The sequence below is a fragment of the Saccostrea echinata genome, unplaced genomic scaffold (assembly GCF_033153115.1).
Source record: "Saccostrea echinata isolate AGI-Se365-2 ecotype Australia unplaced genomic scaffold, CSIRO_AGI_Sech_v1 ptg000001l, whole genome shotgun sequence".
Lineage (NCBI taxonomy): Eukaryota > Metazoa > Mollusca > Bivalvia > Ostreida > Ostreidae > Saccostrea > Saccostrea echinata.
Window position 1 is genome coordinate 34551645 of NW_026889750.1, and position 17473 is coordinate 34569117.

Consider the following 17473-nt stretch of genomic DNA (forward strand, 5'->3'; position numbering starts at 1 on the left):
CAAATCCGGAAAAGTCGTACCGAACCAATTTGAGTATCGTTTATTTAAATCAAGGGGAGGAGACATTTAAATCGCACACTTGAACAATCTGATGGTGGATCACTGATGGGCGTGTTTGCCGAATGATACTTATTGCGCTATTTTACCTGAGAAAAAAATCGTATGCCTGTAGCCATAGTGATCAAACTAAGAAATTTGCATGCTTGCATTTGAAATAATACAATATGTATTAACATTAGTTCCTTTAAATTTTAAAATGAGAAAAAAGGTGTATTTAGGTAGCTTTCAATACCGTTACCATTGTCTTGCATGAATGTTAAAAATGTTTGACGCTTTTATGTATGATATGACATTTTAATGACACTAAACTCTCCTAACCCTCCCATGTTCCTAAAACCAAATACATACAAACTTCTCTATATGCAGCACGACTTCGATATAATGATACAAAATGTGGCTATCTTTTACAGTGAGCACCTTTGAGGAATGTTTACCTGGGTAGAACTCACGTGACTACCGGTATTTTAAATAATTTATTCCACGGGTGGGTTCAACATAGGTCATACAGGTAAATAGCTCTCGCTTGCTATAGGAAAAACATTGAACTTTTCATACATTTTTAATATCTTAAGTACAAGCCTAATCTTGTACAAATTTCCTACTTTCACACAAGTTTTATAAATGTATAATGCATTTTTTGTCATTCGCACAAGTTTGTACAATGTTAGGCTGACAGTAAACAAAAGCTTTGAAATGAATGACCGTCCTCAATTTACTATAGAAAATCACAAATATCGGCTGACCCATACCACATTGTATGGTTTTGTTCTTTGTATATTCATGAATACCAGCAATAAAATTTGTTGAGTCTTATGGTTTAGATATCAATTAATGACCTGAGATGAAAAATTATGTTTAATTTGATTCTTCATTTTTTCACATTTTACCTGGGCCCATAAGTGCACTCGTTCTTTGGTTCAGATAACCTTATAGTTTACTTTAACCTGGTCACTCATCTGGAAAATGTCGGTGAGATACAGCATCCGCAGCAAGTCCAGTAGTGTGCATCCTAAGATGTATCATCCATGCAAGTTTGGTCAATATAGGGCTTATAGTTACTTGGAAATGAGACCTGCTCCAAAAACTTTGACCTGGTCACTCATCCGGAAAATGTAGGTCAGATCCAACATCCGCAGCAAGTCCAGTAGTGTTCATCCTAAGATGTATAATCCATGCAAGTTTGGTCAATATAGGGCCTATAGTTACTTGGAAATAAGATCTGCTCTAAAAACTTTCACCTGGTCACTCATCCGGAAAATGTTGGTGAGATCCAGCATCCAAAGAAAGCGTGGTAGTGTGCATCCTTAGATTATCAGCCATTTAAGTTTGGTCAATATAGGGCTTATATAGTTACTTGGAAATGAGACCTGCTCCAAAAACTTTAACCTCTAAAAACTTTAACCTACTCCAAAAACATTAACCTGGTCATTCTTCAGCTGAAATTGCAGCGTCTGAAACCTTGACTGGTACAAAGAAACATACTAGAAGCATCCTCCATGCATCTTTGATTAATATAGGGCACAGAATTACTTGCAAAGAAAACTGCACCAAAAACTTTAACCTGGGATTCTGATGCCGACAATGACACCGATGCCGAGGGTATTACATAACCTCCCCCAACTTTGTTGAGGTGAGGTAAAAACTACTGTTAGCTTTCTCTACTGTGATTTGTTAATGAATATCTTATGAAAAGAGTGTATATCTAAACCATAGCCTCCTCATCTCTACATTCGATTCAAACATCCATTCTGACACAAAATAATTGTGATGGCGTGGACATCAGTAATTTCGTCAATCTTAAAAATTCATTCAGACTTAAAGCCCAAAATACCTTTTATTTATCAAGTATGATAAAGTTTTTTTTTCATAATTAATGTACAAGTCATTGGTAGGGTAAATCAACTAAAACTTTTTTATTACGACGTATTTATGAAAGTTTTATACACTCTGCTTATAAAAGGCAGTTAATAAGATAAGAAAAGAGCATTTTAACTGTTATTAAAAATATTGCAAAACATATCGCAATACAGTTCCAAATATCGCAATATATCGCAATACGAAGTTCCCAACCAATACCCAGCCCTACTGGTTAGTATGTTTCATATTCTGCTTCTCTCTGCCAGATACACAATATTCTGACCTTGTGTTGTCTTGCATTTGATTAAATTAGATGACTACATGTACATAACTTATCATAAATTGGTATGATACTACATGGATTTATGGCATCACCACAAAGGGAACTTCTAATAATAAATGCAGCTATAAATTTGATGATGAGAGCTTTCACTTACAACACGTTTAATATTCAAAATCTTAAAATTTAAAGGCCACTTCATACTTACCCTTTAAGTAAAACAAAAAGATAGATAATTCTAGGTATCATTATGATGTGTTGGTTGCATAAAACTGCATCAACAATACGGAGGGCAACTTCTTCTGGCTTTAGAATTGGCAAAATGGCAGGAAACCTTACAAAATTTCAAAAATATATGAAGAAGAATAAGCAACAGCAACTGTATTCTTAAAATTTCAAGATAATTATTAAATATCCAACAACCTGTAAATACTATCCTTGTATTTACATAAGGCAGTAAAAACATCACATCTTAAAATAACTCAATTAAATGTATATTTAAAGTTACAAAATGAATCAAAATCATGTGTTTCTTTTATGAAAGTTGTATCATAAAACAAAAGATTTACGTGAAATATGAATAAAGCGAAGTTTTGACTACTCAACTTCACTGTAAAGCAAGAAAAGAACTGCAAAATGTAAGTGCCGGAAAAACAAAGGTTGTATCTATCGCTTAGTTTTTATCGTCAATGTCAACAATGGGTGAATTCAAAAAAAATGACCAAACGCATATTTATCAACCCACACTAAAAATACAGGCAATGAAAATAGATATCTATGTCTCAGCATATGTCTTTAGATAGTGTCTAAATACCTGCCAAATATCATATCTCAATTAACAAAAAAGTTATGCCCAAAAGTGATGCTAAAATTGTCAGGAGTGCAACACCTTTTTGTGACATTTTGAAATTTCAATATTTTTTGGAGATCTGTGAAATAAAAAATAATGCTTCATGTTGAAAATAAAGACTTTCCTGATAATATTCAAAGTATTGAGCTTTAAATGTGGACTGTTGAAACTTTTGTTTAATCAAGTTGTGGTCATGGCTGATGTTTAAAAAAATGTTATACCATGTCAGGAGTGCAACAGAAAAAATGTAGTGTTGCCAAAAAACATCGATTGTAAAATTCTGATAGAAAATTAAGACAAAAAAGAATTTTGGAAGTGTAAAATAATAACTGATATACATTTTAAAACTTAAAAATGTTATATAAATCACAAGCAGCATTAATGAGAGTCAAGTATATGTGCATACCCAAAAATGTCAGGAGTGCAACATTTGATGTTTTGCTTCCAAGCATGAAAAAACTATTATTATTATATGATTTTCTGATTTTTATTTTGGAAAATAAAGACACAAACAACATTTTTACCAAATAGATTTATCAATTACAGGATCTGTCTGTGCTTCAGATCCATATTTCTATGGTCAGGAGTGCAACACATTTTTTTAAAGATTCAAGTTCTGTGACGAAAAGACTTTTATTCATGCTTAGAAGTATTCATTAATTAATAATGATCTTTTTGTATAATTTAATGCTATATTATTGAGAGTTTTATTATTAAAATCCTTCCTTTTTCAATTTTATCAATTCAGATGTGTTTTTATCTTTTTTGTGATTTTTTTAATGAACATTAAAAATAAACACACTAAAACATTGTCATAAAATTCAAGTAATTCCTCCTCAACTTCACTGAAACAACAGAACAAGTTCTTATGTAACTTTCACTTCACAATTCTACTTTAAAGGCCCCAATGCTTTTGGTCAGGAGTGCAACAAATATATTAGAATTATAAATCATCCAATAAGAATAAAAATAAAGAAAAAATAATGAGTAGAATTTTTCTGGTGGGTTACTGTGTTTCTCTTCAAAAGGAAAATAGGCTTTAAAATATATTTTATCTTCTAAATATACATTTAAGCTAGTTTTTTGGCATAAAATAGGGTATAATTCCAGATAAAATGCGAATTTTAAATACTTTCATCTGTTTTAATTATGAAGTATTGGGCTATAAGTATTGCACAATTTCATTACCACTTGATGTTGCCAACACTTTATGAATTTTTGTGTTCTATGGTTTTAAATTTAAACTTTACTGCAGTCAGAAGTGCAACAAAACTGCTTCATAATTACCAATGCTTTTTAACTATCTTTTCTAAAAAATAAGTTGAAAAAAAATGCTTGATACTATTTGATGTTCAAAACACTATGTCTATCAACAAATTACAGAAATTCTACAGTCAATTCAGGGAATAGTTTTCATCATATCACATATATTTTAAATACAATTTATATATAGTACACTTTGCAAATAATCATGTTTTAAGGTCTTCAAAATATGAAAAACCTGCTGTAAACAATGAAAAATATCAACACGACAAATTGATTTACAAAGTAAGAATGGGTTATTGTGTGTTATAATTTTTAAAACAATGTTAAATAAAATACATATCAGATGTCAGGAGTGCAACACAATAATGTAACATAGGGTGACTTCAAAATCTAGTATTTTTTGTAAGAGAACTCGTATATAACAATTCTTTTTTGGCTTAGATTTAAAGAACTGACTTGAACGGACAAAAAAGTGAATTTTGGGGAATTTTATTGCTTCATATTTTTTTCATATTAAAACATTTCAAACCAGAATTGAAAAAAAAATGTAAAATAACAATCAAAAAGCCACTTTTTTGTCACATGTACAAGAGAAGATACTCATTCAAGGTCTAGATTTAATCATTTATACCCCTTTTACCATTTTGAAGCATAAAAAACTATAATTTCTTGTGATTATGTATTTTAGAAAGTCTTTTAAGGTGTAATGATATTTTCTTTTTTCAAAAGAAATTTTACTAATAAAAATTCTGAAACTTTTTAATCCAATTGTCTATACTATTGCCACTTCAGGATTTTAAACTAGAATGCATTTGCAATATGATGATATAAGTGAAAAATATGTTATAAGTAGTTGAATTTTGCCAAAAAAATTCAGTTTGGTGGTCATTTTTTTTTAATTCACCCCAATGTCAAGGTCACATGACTTTTATTCTTAGTGTGAAACTTGTAAACAACATTGAACTGGGGCAAGCAAAAGTGAGGAATAAGTTCTGATAATCTTTATTGAAGATTGTATCAGAATCCTCAGTCATCCGACATTTATATCTATGGAATTGACACCATGGTAAAGTCTTCAACTTTTCTGCGCATGCGTACAAAATAGAGGAAGAAGTGAAGCAATATTTTTGTGTTGGGGCAAACAAAAATTATTTTTACTTTTTAAATTCTGAAACTTTTAATTTCTGAAAGCTAATAACTTCAAGAATTGAACAAAATTTGCATGTGTCATGCAAAAATTCTACTTTTGTCAATTCTCCCCTTTTTCCGTCACGGTGTCTCTTTAAATAAGAATGAAGCTTGTGCTTTATAAAATGCCAGTCTTCATTGAATGCTAATATCACCCAAGCTTGACCTTAACTTCAAAACAAACATCAGTTGCAGACAAAGGTGTTCGTTAATCTTAAAAATAAGATAAAGATAAGCCTACTAAATTTTCTGCAGCAAGCAAGATAATTAATTCCAGGGGATTAATTGTACATGTACTTCTCTCTCATCCTTTTCTTCTAAATTTACTATAAGAACTTTTTCAGCGATTATGATAGAATGAGGTTATTATTCATCAAAACTGAAAATTGATAATAGCAATTATGTATGCTACATTTGTGTCTGGTTTTGTTGAAATAAAAAAAAAATGCTGTTGAAAGAATGGCATTCTGGAACAGGTTCTAAAATATACTCAACAGAGTGATAGATGAACAATTTACAACATAACAATGCATGACTTCTAGTTTAATTAAGAACAGTGTGGGTTCAATACCTTGTTTTAGCTCCTTCAAACATTCCAGTTGAGATGAAGTAAGGGCAGACAACTGTGGTGTGAACTCCATTTTTACCCTGCATGCTGAGCTCCAAGCGTAGTGACTCATCAAATCCTACAGCTCCAAACTTACTGGCACAGTAGTCAGCGAGTCCGTTTACACCAATCAGACCTGCAGAGCTGGCGATGTTCACAATGTGTCCATGATTACGTTCCATCATTCCTGGGAGAAAGGCTTTACAAGTCTGTCAAAGAGTAGTTATTTTCAATGTTAGCAGAGGTGAACTGATGATTAACAATGTATACCTACATAATACATGTACTGATTTAAATAAGAGGCCTATGAGCCACAATGCTCACCCGAGGCTCAATTCTTCTACTGATTAATAATTAAGGATATGTTATTAAAGTCCATGATTTCAAAATTTTAATTTATAGTATATTTAGACTTGAAGTCAACTCGACAAATTCAGCTTTCATATTCTTTCAAACATCTATACATTTTCTGTATAAAATTTGTTCCCAAATTGTCCCAAAACCTAGTCCCCAAAGCTATCACATAGGTATGCTAACATACTAAACTGACTAATTATGGTCATATCCTTTAAGATGATTTCTGAAGATTTTCCCTATACATGTGCATACATTTTGTTTTCCCATGTAAATCATTGACCCTTAGTCATTTAAATTATATATCACTTTGCCTTCACCCCAGGGGTCATAATTTGAACAATTTTGTATCTTTACTATATGAAGATGCTTGATTTTTTTTAATGCCCTGTTTTACTTTATTTCAAAACTCTTGACTTCAACTTATTGTGGCCCACCTTAGCCCCCAGGAGCCATGATCTGAACGAACTTAAAGCACACTCAATAAGGAAGCTTTAACTAAGTTTTCCATTTTTTAGCCCAGTGGTTTTTGAGAGGAAATTCTTTAAAATATCCCTTCCAAATTTCTGTGCTGCACAGGAAAAATTGAAAATGTGAAGAGTTTACTGATGATTAATACAGACAACCATAGAAACGAATCCCAGATTACTTTTTGATTAGAAAAGCTTACTTGAACTTTTGGCTCTTGTAAGCTAAAATAATTAATCCTTTGTTAAAGGATAGAAAATTTATTGTTTTCTTAAAAGTTCTATTATTATTGAAATACAGAAATGAATCAAAATGTAATTTCCAATTACCCAGAAATGTGCAATTGTGTTGACTTCAAAGGTTTTTTGAATCATGTGATCAGGACAGTCCAAAAACTTTTTCCCTGTGACAATGCCTGCATTGTTAACGAGTATGTCAACCTCCCCAACATCCTTCTTCACCTGTAAATAAAACAGATAATTCAGTTATTGAAAATCTATGAAGTTCATATTTCATGTATAGTTTTCTAAAAAATGATTTCTGTACAGTATAATAATATAAAGTAATATTTCTAACAAGATGTGTTTGTGAAACACTGATGCCCCCGTATGGCAGCTTATGGCGAAGGTTAAAGTTTCTTCAAATGCAAGTCAAAATCCAGGCCAAAAGATAAAAAATGTTGATACCCAAAGAAAGGTCTTGTCTCGAGGAATACACCTGTGAAATTTGAAAGACCTAGATACAACTGTTCAAAAGTTATGGCGAAGGTTCAAGTTTTTTAAATAAAAGTCAAATGTCAAGGTCAAGGTCAAAGTGGTTGGTATCCAAAGGAAGATCTTGTCACAAGGATTACATATGTGAAGTATGAAAGCCCTAGCACCAACCATTCAAAAGTTATGGTCAAGGTTAAAGTTTTTCAAAAGTAGGTCAAACTCCTAGGTCAAGGTCAAAGGGTCAAAGTGGTTGGTATCCAAAGGAAGGTCTTGTCACAAGGATTACATATGTGAAGTATGAAAGCCCTAGCATCAACCATTCAAAAGTTATGGCCAAGGTTTAAGTTTTTCAAAAGTAGGTCAAACTCCTAGGTCAAGGTCAAAAGGTCAAAGTGGTGGTTGGTATCCAAAGGAAGGTCTTGTCGCAAGGATTACATATGTGAAGTATGAAAGCCCTAGCATCAACCATTCAAAAGTTATGGCCAAGGTTAAAGTTTTTCAAAAGTAGGTCAAACTCCTAGGTCAAGGTCAGAGGGTCAAAGTGGTTGATATCCAGAGGAAGGTCTTGTCACAAGGAATACACATGTGAAGTTTGAAACCCTAAGCACCAACTGTTCAAAAGTTATGACCAAGGTTCAAGTTTTTAAAAGTAGGTCAAACTCTAAGGTCAAGGTCAAAAGGTCAAAGTTGTTGGTATCCAAAGGAGGGCCTTGTCACAAAGAATACACATGTGAAGTTTGAAACCCCAAGCACCAACTGTTCGGAAGTTATGGCCAAGGTTAAAGTCTCATAAAATTTTGCAAAAGTGGGTCAAACTCCAAGGTCAAGGTCAAAAGGTCAAATATGATGGTACCCAAAGAAAGGTCTTGTCACAAGGAATACACATGTGAAATATGAAAGTCATAGCTCCAACCAATCAAAAGTTATGGGCAAGGTTAAAGTTGACAACAGACAGACAGACAAACAGACAAATGGAAATACAGACAAACAGATAAACAGACAAACAGACAGACAGGACAAAAACAATATACCCCCGGTATCTTTCGATCCGGGGGCATAACAAGAAGTCTGTGAGCCAATGCTCACTAATAATACCCCCGCTCTGATGTGAATACACAAGTTCGGTTATGGACAAACACAGTGATAATCAGGAAATTGACAACGGATTTGTAAAAACTGAATCCCAACATATGGCATGCCTAAAAAAGATTGTGCTAAAATTTCAAGCATCTGCGATGAGTAGTTGCTGAGAAAACTACAACTAAAATTTGCTACGTATGGTACGGACAGACACATGGATAAACAGGAAGTTGACATCGGATTTGTTCCAAAAATGAATCCCATTATATGGCAAGGCTTAACAAAGATTGTGCTAAAATTTCAAGCATCTGCAATGAGTAGTTGCTGAGAAAACCACGACCAAAATTTTTTATGTATAATACAGACAGACGCACGGATAAACAGGAAGTTAACATCGGATTTGTACAAAAATGAATCCCACCATATGGCATGCCTAAACAAAGAGTGTGTTAAAATTTCAAGCACCTGTGATGAGTAGTTGCTGAGAAAATTGCGACCAAAGTTTGTTATGTGTGGTACAGACAGACACATGGATAAACAGGAAGTTGACATCGGATTAGTACAAAAATGAATCCCACCATATGGCATGCCTAAACAAAGATTGTGCTAAAATTTCAAGCATCTGCAATGAGTAGTTGCTGAGAAAACCACGACCAAAGTTTGTTATGTATGGAACGGACAGACGCACGGATAAACAGGAAGTTGACATCGGATTCGTTCCAAAAATGAATCCCATTATATGGCATGCCTAAACAAAGATTGTGCTAAAATTTCAAGCATCTGCAATGAGTAGTTCCTGAGAGAACTGCGACCAAAATTTGTTACGGACAGACAGACAGACAGACAGACGGACAGACAGACAGACAGACAGACACACACACAAGGGTAAAACAGTATACCCCCCTCTCCTTCGGAGCGGGGGTATAAAAATGTTTGAATTGATATTTAGATACCTGCAAATACAAGTTTCATTATGAAGTTAAATGATCTTTACACAGGTTGCTAGTATTTCAATCATATACATTAGACATAATTATATGCTATGCACAAGATTTTAATTTTTCTCTGTGACATTTATGGGTCATACAAAATATTGGATAATATCATACTTGAGTCATTTTTTCCAAACACAAATATATATATTGTATAAAAATGGGGAACATGGTGAAAAAGAGAAATTTGACACTCAGTGGAACAGGTGGAACCAACTATTTTTGTAATTCTTTCTCTCTCTCTCTCTTGTAAGTCTGTATATGCACAATTCTGTCATAGAAAAGATAATGGACATTTTGTATGGAATGAATTGTGTTGAAAAAAAATAAATAATTAAAAAAAAGTAATGTTTTATGGCGAGAATTATTCGCGAGTAAAAAGAGATCATGTAACTTGTGGATATTTCTTGCACACAAATAATAGTTGGTTTACAGTATTAAAATTATGTTACGCCCTTGAAAAAAAAAATATATAAATATGCAGGGATAGACATTAACTTTTAGATTCACTTGCCCTTTGGGCAAGTGATCTGAAATGTTGACTTTTCCGAATACAAAACTTGGTTGCCCAAAATTAGGGAAGAAGAATATTATTTATACTGTAAATGTTATGATAAGAAAAAAATGTGACCAAATACACCAGGTTCTGTCAACTTGGCAAGGTGAGCTACATGAAAAAAAATCTATGCCGCATTTGTACATAAATGTGTGCCACTGACCTTATCAATTTAACCTGTTAACACACACTGCCATGCAGCAATAACCCTCTGTTTCCTTTTAATGAAATTCATATTTTTAAAAATTATTTTCAGTAGGATCCTTTTGTGAAAAATTATTTTCAGAGATAACTCTGAAGCAAGGCTAAAGGAAGATGGTTGCTACAACATACATATCTTGATCAGGATATAATGTGTTACTTACATTCTGTGAGTAAATAAATAATCTAATTTCCTAGTAAGAAGTTAACAAAGTTGTTAGACGTAGAGAGTATTTACCACGAAAGAAAACAGAATGACGAACCCGATTTTAAATGGACAGTATAATCTAGAAACCCTACCAAGGAATATTCCGAACGCAAATCAAATGTCAATCAGGTGCCTGGCAGAAATCAAATGTTCAATTTATTGTTTTATTTATAAAATAATGTACACTAAATAAATATGTACATTTCTGTAAGAAAAATTCACTTGACCGATCGGACAAGTACATCTAAAGTTTCACTTGCCAGATCTGAGAATTTACTTGTCCCGGACAATTGGACAACCGTAAATGTCGATCCCTGATATGGGATAATTCAAGGTTTGTGAACATGAACCCATGATGTCATCTAATTGATGTCTAAATGTAACTACAGTTGAACTTCAGTATCTCAAACACTGATACATGTATCTCGAATACCATGGATATGTCTAAGTGATTTGGTAGTCACAATCCCTTATTCTTTAAGTCTTTTACCCCAGATATCTTGAATCCTTGGATACCTCGAAGTTTTTTCTCAGTCCCATTGGGTTCAAGATAATGAGGTTTAACTGTATATTACATTTATATGCCAGGTTATTTTTAACCATTTTGTGAATATAGCACACAGCTACAGTCCCTGAAACGTTCTACTTTCCCATTTTTCCGTTCGCTCACCGTTCGTTCACCGTTCGTTCAGCGTGCGTTCACCGTTCGTTCACCGTGCGTTCACCGTTCGCTCTACGTTCACAGTTTTGCGTTCACCGTTCACCGTGCGCTCGCGTTCACCGTTCACAAAGCGTTCAGCGTTCGCTCTTCGTTCCGTTCACTTTGCGTTCAGCGTTCACCTATCGTTCAGTTGTCATTGCCATTCGGAACTCCCAAGTGAAAGGACTTGTCTTTTTGTAGGTAAGGAGTTACAGATTTTTTAATTTAATACTAACATATCGTGTTTGAAGAATCATTATTTCATGGGGGAAAAATCTAAGATATATATTTTTATTATTCTAACTTAGCTATTAGGTTATTTATTAAATTACTCTGGAAAAAAAATGTTGTTATAAGCACATCCTGAACCTATGTAGAACGATGCTGAAATATTAAATTTAACTAAGGCCAATGTGCAAATACTTCAAGCACTGCAACATTTTGATGTTTTATTAAAGACGACAAATCGGTAATGGAGATATAATTATCCAAGTCAAATAATTACGCAGCAAAATTACAAAAATATTTATTTCTAACGCGTTTTTTTTATTCAATTACTACAGAAAATATGATAGAACTGGTTCTGAGAGTTAGACATAGTACTGCGGATATCCTGTTAATTTATTATCTTTGGAGCGAATTAAATTGATAGTGTGTTTAAAGGAAATATTTATTTAAAATGTAATGCACTACAGAATATTCGCTACTATAATACATGTATGTAAAGTCTATAGTTATAGAGAAAAAAATCTTTCTTCACCGTAACTTTATATGTTTGCTATTCGATATGATTAATACCCCCCCCCTTTTCCCCTAAATCGGTTACTTAGTCAGTACTGTATTTCCAGAAAATTTTAATTAACCTGTTAAAAAAAAGTTAAGGTCTTTTTTAGAACAAAAATTTCAGTCTCAAAACAAACATGCATCTAAAAAAGTCACAAAACAATAGTAGTTCAAAATGTACACGTGTCGGCGGTGGTATTTGAAATTGGCAGAGAGTATGTTTCAAATTCAAGTGTTAATGCCCAGTAAATTTTATTCACTAATTATTCAAATGTTGGTATCAAATCTAGAAATGATAAAAATAAATGTTATAACTTGTTGGAAATACTCGCACTTCGTTCTTCGATGTGACGAAACTTTCACACCTGCACAGTGTCGAATGATTTTGATTGACAGGACAAGCACGTGGACTTCGTGTGAACTTGAAGCAGGAAAATAAAAACGAGTAATACTGTCAAACAGATGGATATGATTTGTTGATAAAAAAAAAGTTACTTTCACTGTCTAATATATTTAGAAAAAAATATCAGAGTTATTGTTTGATATAGGTGCAAACATTTAGTGAAGCCTGAAAGGAAGGGGGGCTGAAACGGAATCTCTCTCTCTCTCTCTCTCTCTCTCTCTCTCTCTCATTTGTCTGTTTGATAAAAATTATAACAGCATATTACTTAAATATCAAGTTCTGAAAATTGAATTTATAACAAATAATATGAATATGTATCTTTGTATTATCTTGTCTGAGTATAATCACGGCCATCTACAGATACATGTAGAAGTCTGCTCAATAAATCATCATGAAAAATAGAAATGACACATAATATATTATTGTATTAAACATTTAAAGTACGAGCGTATAAATGCAAAACGTCCACTGACCTTTGTAGTTAATTTTTTTTATTACTTTACATGAAATCGCCTTGACACGGAGATACATATATGAATGGATGTTACAATCGCTTTAATTCATTCTATAAGTCAGAAGTTTTCTCTGATTTGTTATCAAATAAGAATAAAAATTTTTATTTTCCAACTAAAAAAATATCTTTTATACTTCAGCGTTCGGCAACAATTGCAATGTTTTAATGCGTTAAAAATCGTGTGATTAAAAACTTAATGTGCATGAATCGTCTTTCTTAAGACAATTTTGGAGAATTTATTTTATTTACTTATTTATTCATTCATTTATTGGTTTACTTATTTACTTTTTTTTTGGCACCTGACATTATAATACAATAAAATAGTTTCAACGCAAGGAAAAGATCAGAGGCATTCCGAATATATCGTTCATCTTGCGTTCACCGTTCGTTCACCGTTCACTTTGCGTTCGCGTTTGCGCTCCGTTCGCGTTCTGCGTTCGCTCACCGTTCACCGTTCACACATCGTTCACCAAGTTGCGTTCAGCGTTCACACATCGTTCACTCACCGTTCGCTCTGCGTTCGTTCAGCGTTCGTTCACCGTTCGTTCAGCGTTCGCTCACCGTTCAAGTGGGAAAGTAGAACGTTTCAGGGACTGTAGCACTAGTGTTTCTACTTGGAAATTTTGCAACCATGCATTCAAAATTTGGAACTATTTCATTAAAACTAATAAAATTTCAATTAACTAGCATTTTATTGCTCATAAGAACTTAGACCCAACCTGAGGGCTGAACTCTGGACCCTGGGGACAAGAATCTCACAATTCTGGTTGAGTGCTACCACCTCATTATAATCAGGTTAACAATTTGCCTGCTCATTGATCATGAGTGTAGCAGATTTAAAGTGACATGAATTTTGATAGCATTTGGGTAACACAATATTTACCAAAATTGGTTCAGTTACAGTTACTACAGAGAAGAAACTGAAAATGTTCAAAAAGATACAGACTCAGACAACTGAGCATACAAAAAACAAAGAAATGATAAATTTAATGACTTGCCCCACTAGTTTAATGAAATCAAAAAAAAAAATCTTTATCAACTATGATGACATATCAAGCACCTGCTGTGCAGCCTTGTAGATTGCATCTCGGCTACTGAGATCTACAGTGTATGTCTTAACTGTGGCACCAATGGCCTTGACCTGCTCTGCAGTCTCCTCATTCCCAGCCTGGTTGATGTCCCACAACACAAGCCTGCTACCTAGCTCCGCAAATCTCTTTGATAGTAACCGTCCTATTCCACTTCCTGGAAAAGAAAAAAAATTGAAGTGCTGTAAATTGCACTTTATTAGTGAGAAATTTATTTCTACATTGAAAAACATATTTAAGCTAAACCATATACTTGTCAAAATTTTATTCTCATGTATATTTGTTTTATAATAGTTTTTATGCATAAACAACAATAATTAAAATTCATAAAATTTTGTCTTGCTTGTAAATACCAAGAACTATGCATGCTAACTGTCAATTCCCGCCTACATTTTATACATACTGTACATTTAAATCAATACCTCACTTCATACATCATGCATAGGTTGTACAATCGCTTCGTGCCTGCACATTTATCATGAAGCACTAATGTGAATCGTAGTTCATGTCCTCATGAATTCTCAAAAATCAAATTCATTTTTTCTGTGCATCTACCACAGTCAGTGCCCCAACTATGCTCAAAGTGATACTTCATTATTACTTAAAATTCAATTCCTATACTGTTCTAATTCAAAACTTATGACTAAAGGTTTAAGCTTTTGTGACATCAGACTAATGGAAAGACAGACAGTAAGACATACAGAATGAGATTTAATGTCCCCTCACTTTTACAAAAGCGAATGACAAAAAAGTGTGTCAAGTCATTCATTTGGTGAATACTAAAACGACCTAGAAAAATGTCTCTTTACAGTTATCATGCAACCACCCTAGTTTTATGCAATGACCCTTAATTCTTTTTTGTAAAATCAAGAAACATATATCATGTATTTAAACGTAATGGTTCGTAGGTTGTAAGGTTACTTTTTATTATCCATTTTTTGACTTAACGCGTAGATTATTATAAAAAAAAAATATGCTAAGGTTATATCTTTTTCTTTAGCCTTTAAAGCTAACTAAAATAGTTTCAGTAAAGGGATATAATCCTGTACTTTGTTCATTGAATATTGACTTCAGTCACTGTAAAGATGGCAACATATGAATAGTGTAATAGAGTTCTCGAAATTTTTAAATCACTGTCAGACATTTGGTCGGATAAAGTTAAAGATTCTGTTGGACCAGACAAAGTTTTCTCAGACCAGATATATAGAGGATATTCAATGTTTTGTAGTTGGATATGGAATTTATTTCACGAGTGCAAAGCATGAGTGAAAATATCAAAAAATCGTGTCTCACAAGTGAAATAAATTCCATATCCAGAAGAACATTGAATTTTTTGTTTATGACATTTTCTGAATCATTGATTTCCCTTTGCCTCTATCTTTTTTTAACACAGAGTCATAAGCTATGACGTCATAGCTTAGCTATTTTGAGATTGAAAACATTATAACATGGATTTTAGCAACAAAATTAGGAGGAAATTGGCAGTTTTAGTCTCTATCAAGATCATTTAGTTACTATCTCTTGGGGCTGTGCAATAATATCGATATTCCTGTATGTACGAATTGCTATTTGTTAACAAAAAATATCGTATTGTGATACATTTTTCCAATACAGATATACCGGCAAAATGCTCAGGGTTTAGATTTCTAAAGTAAAATATGAAATTTAATATGTCAGAAACGTTTTCAATCGTGCCAAACAATTAGGTTGCTGTTGTATGTTTATCTATATTGTTGCAAAACTGCAGTGAAATCAACATGAACTTTTTTGATACAATGCATATATAATAGTTATACACACTCGGCTTATAAATGGAGGTTAGAAAAGAGCATTTTAACTATTATTGAAAATATTGCAATACATATCACCATACAGTTAAAAATATGGCAATATATCGCAATACGAAATTCCAATCCAATACCTAGCCCTACTATCATTTTATGACAGGCCAGAAATTATTTTTTACTTACTTTGATATCCTAGCTTTCGCAGTCTGTGACAGAATATCACTTTGATATCCTTTCACACTATGACAGAATTACACTTTTATTCAATAAATAAATCACAGTATATCACTGTTGAAAATGTAATAAATGTGTACAGAAAGGAAAATAAATTCCTGCTCCAAAATGCCCTTTATTATTTTCAAATGCATTTGATCTCACAATTTTCTTTTCTTAGGATTAAGAGTCTTTAATCATGCAGAGACATAAATAACACAATTTATGTCTCTGATTTAAAAAAAAAAAGATCAACCACCATCAACACGTGGACATCTCTGTTGTTTTTGTGACCTTCACCTGCACACCCCAGTTCTAATCTTTAAAAAAATTGCATCATGTGAGATTTTTTCAAACGGTCATTTGGACCAATGTTTTACTTAATAGGTTATCGGTCCAGACATTTTATTCCTGACCTTGCCGAAAGGGCCGACAATTTTCAAAAACTCTGTGTAATATACATGCATGCATTTCAAGAAGTGTACACCCACAGTAATTCTCTTTAGAGAAGTGGACTGGCTTTCACCTACATCCGTGGATGTAGGCGAATTAAAGCCTGTCCGACTTAAATTCTCTAAAGAGAATAACCCAAAATGCATTGGCCAATTCTTCTGGTTAGATTACTAGTGCCTGTTGTATAGTGATGCGCTATAGATATGTATAGTTTTGCAAACTCGTTACAATCCAGTACCCAAGTACCCATGATGACAGGGTGTGGATGAGAGAAAGGGGAGGTGCAAGGGTTCTCCTTTCTGAGCTAATTATATGTGTATGGTGATAAACGTGTGATGAGTGAAATACCCTATCTTTTCGATATTATTGTTGAAAAGCAGAACAAACAACCTTGTGTGGACATTGGTACCCCAAAGAAATTAGGATAATAAAATTACCTGCTCCAGTAACAAGCACAGTTTCGCCCGCTACACTTTTGCCTCTGAGTCCTGCTGGTATAAATGTTAACACTATGGCTTCTAACCAATAGTATATTACATAAAATAACGTGACAAAGAATTCTAGCACAGCATTCATGTTGGTGGTGTCTGCTGGTCTGCTGACTGCGCTATAAAGAGCTTTCGTTTTCGATGCGAGACCTTTGGTCAGGGGGACAGTAATTGTTTATTATTTGAATAGACACTGTAGCACATGCAAAATACATCGCACTTAGTTTTTTAAATACATAACATATTTTAAATTAATTTAATATAATTATTAACAAATAAAAAAATACATAAATTTATCTGTCTAAGGAATAAAATGTTTCTGAATATCTAAACTTGGTGCTCCCTGTTAGTGAATCACGTGACG

The 17473-nt window shown here is 33.2% G+C and overlaps 1 protein-coding gene across 2 annotated transcripts in view; it reads right to left on the reverse strand.

Moving 5' to 3' along the window:
- The window catches only part of LOC133190510 (epidermal retinol dehydrogenase 2-like), a 45983-nt gene that overhangs the window by 2586 nt on the left and 25924 nt on the right, over positions 1 to 17473 (reverse strand). For both annotated transcript variants that reach the window (XM_061326174.1, XM_061326183.1), the window contains exons 2-6: positions 17059 to 17228; positions 14141 to 14325; positions 7260 to 7391; positions 6073 to 6317; positions 2406 to 2531 (exon numbers count right to left, since the gene is read on the reverse strand). In XM_061326174.1, coding sequence (XP_061182158.1) covers positions 2406 to 2531; positions 6073 to 6317; positions 7260 to 7391; positions 14141 to 14325; positions 17059 to 17197 — 827 coding nt within the window. In that variant the 5' untranslated portion in view covers positions 17198 to 17228. The remainder of the gene's footprint in view (positions 1 to 2405; positions 2532 to 6072; positions 6318 to 7259; positions 7392 to 14140; positions 14326 to 17058; positions 17229 to 17473) is intronic.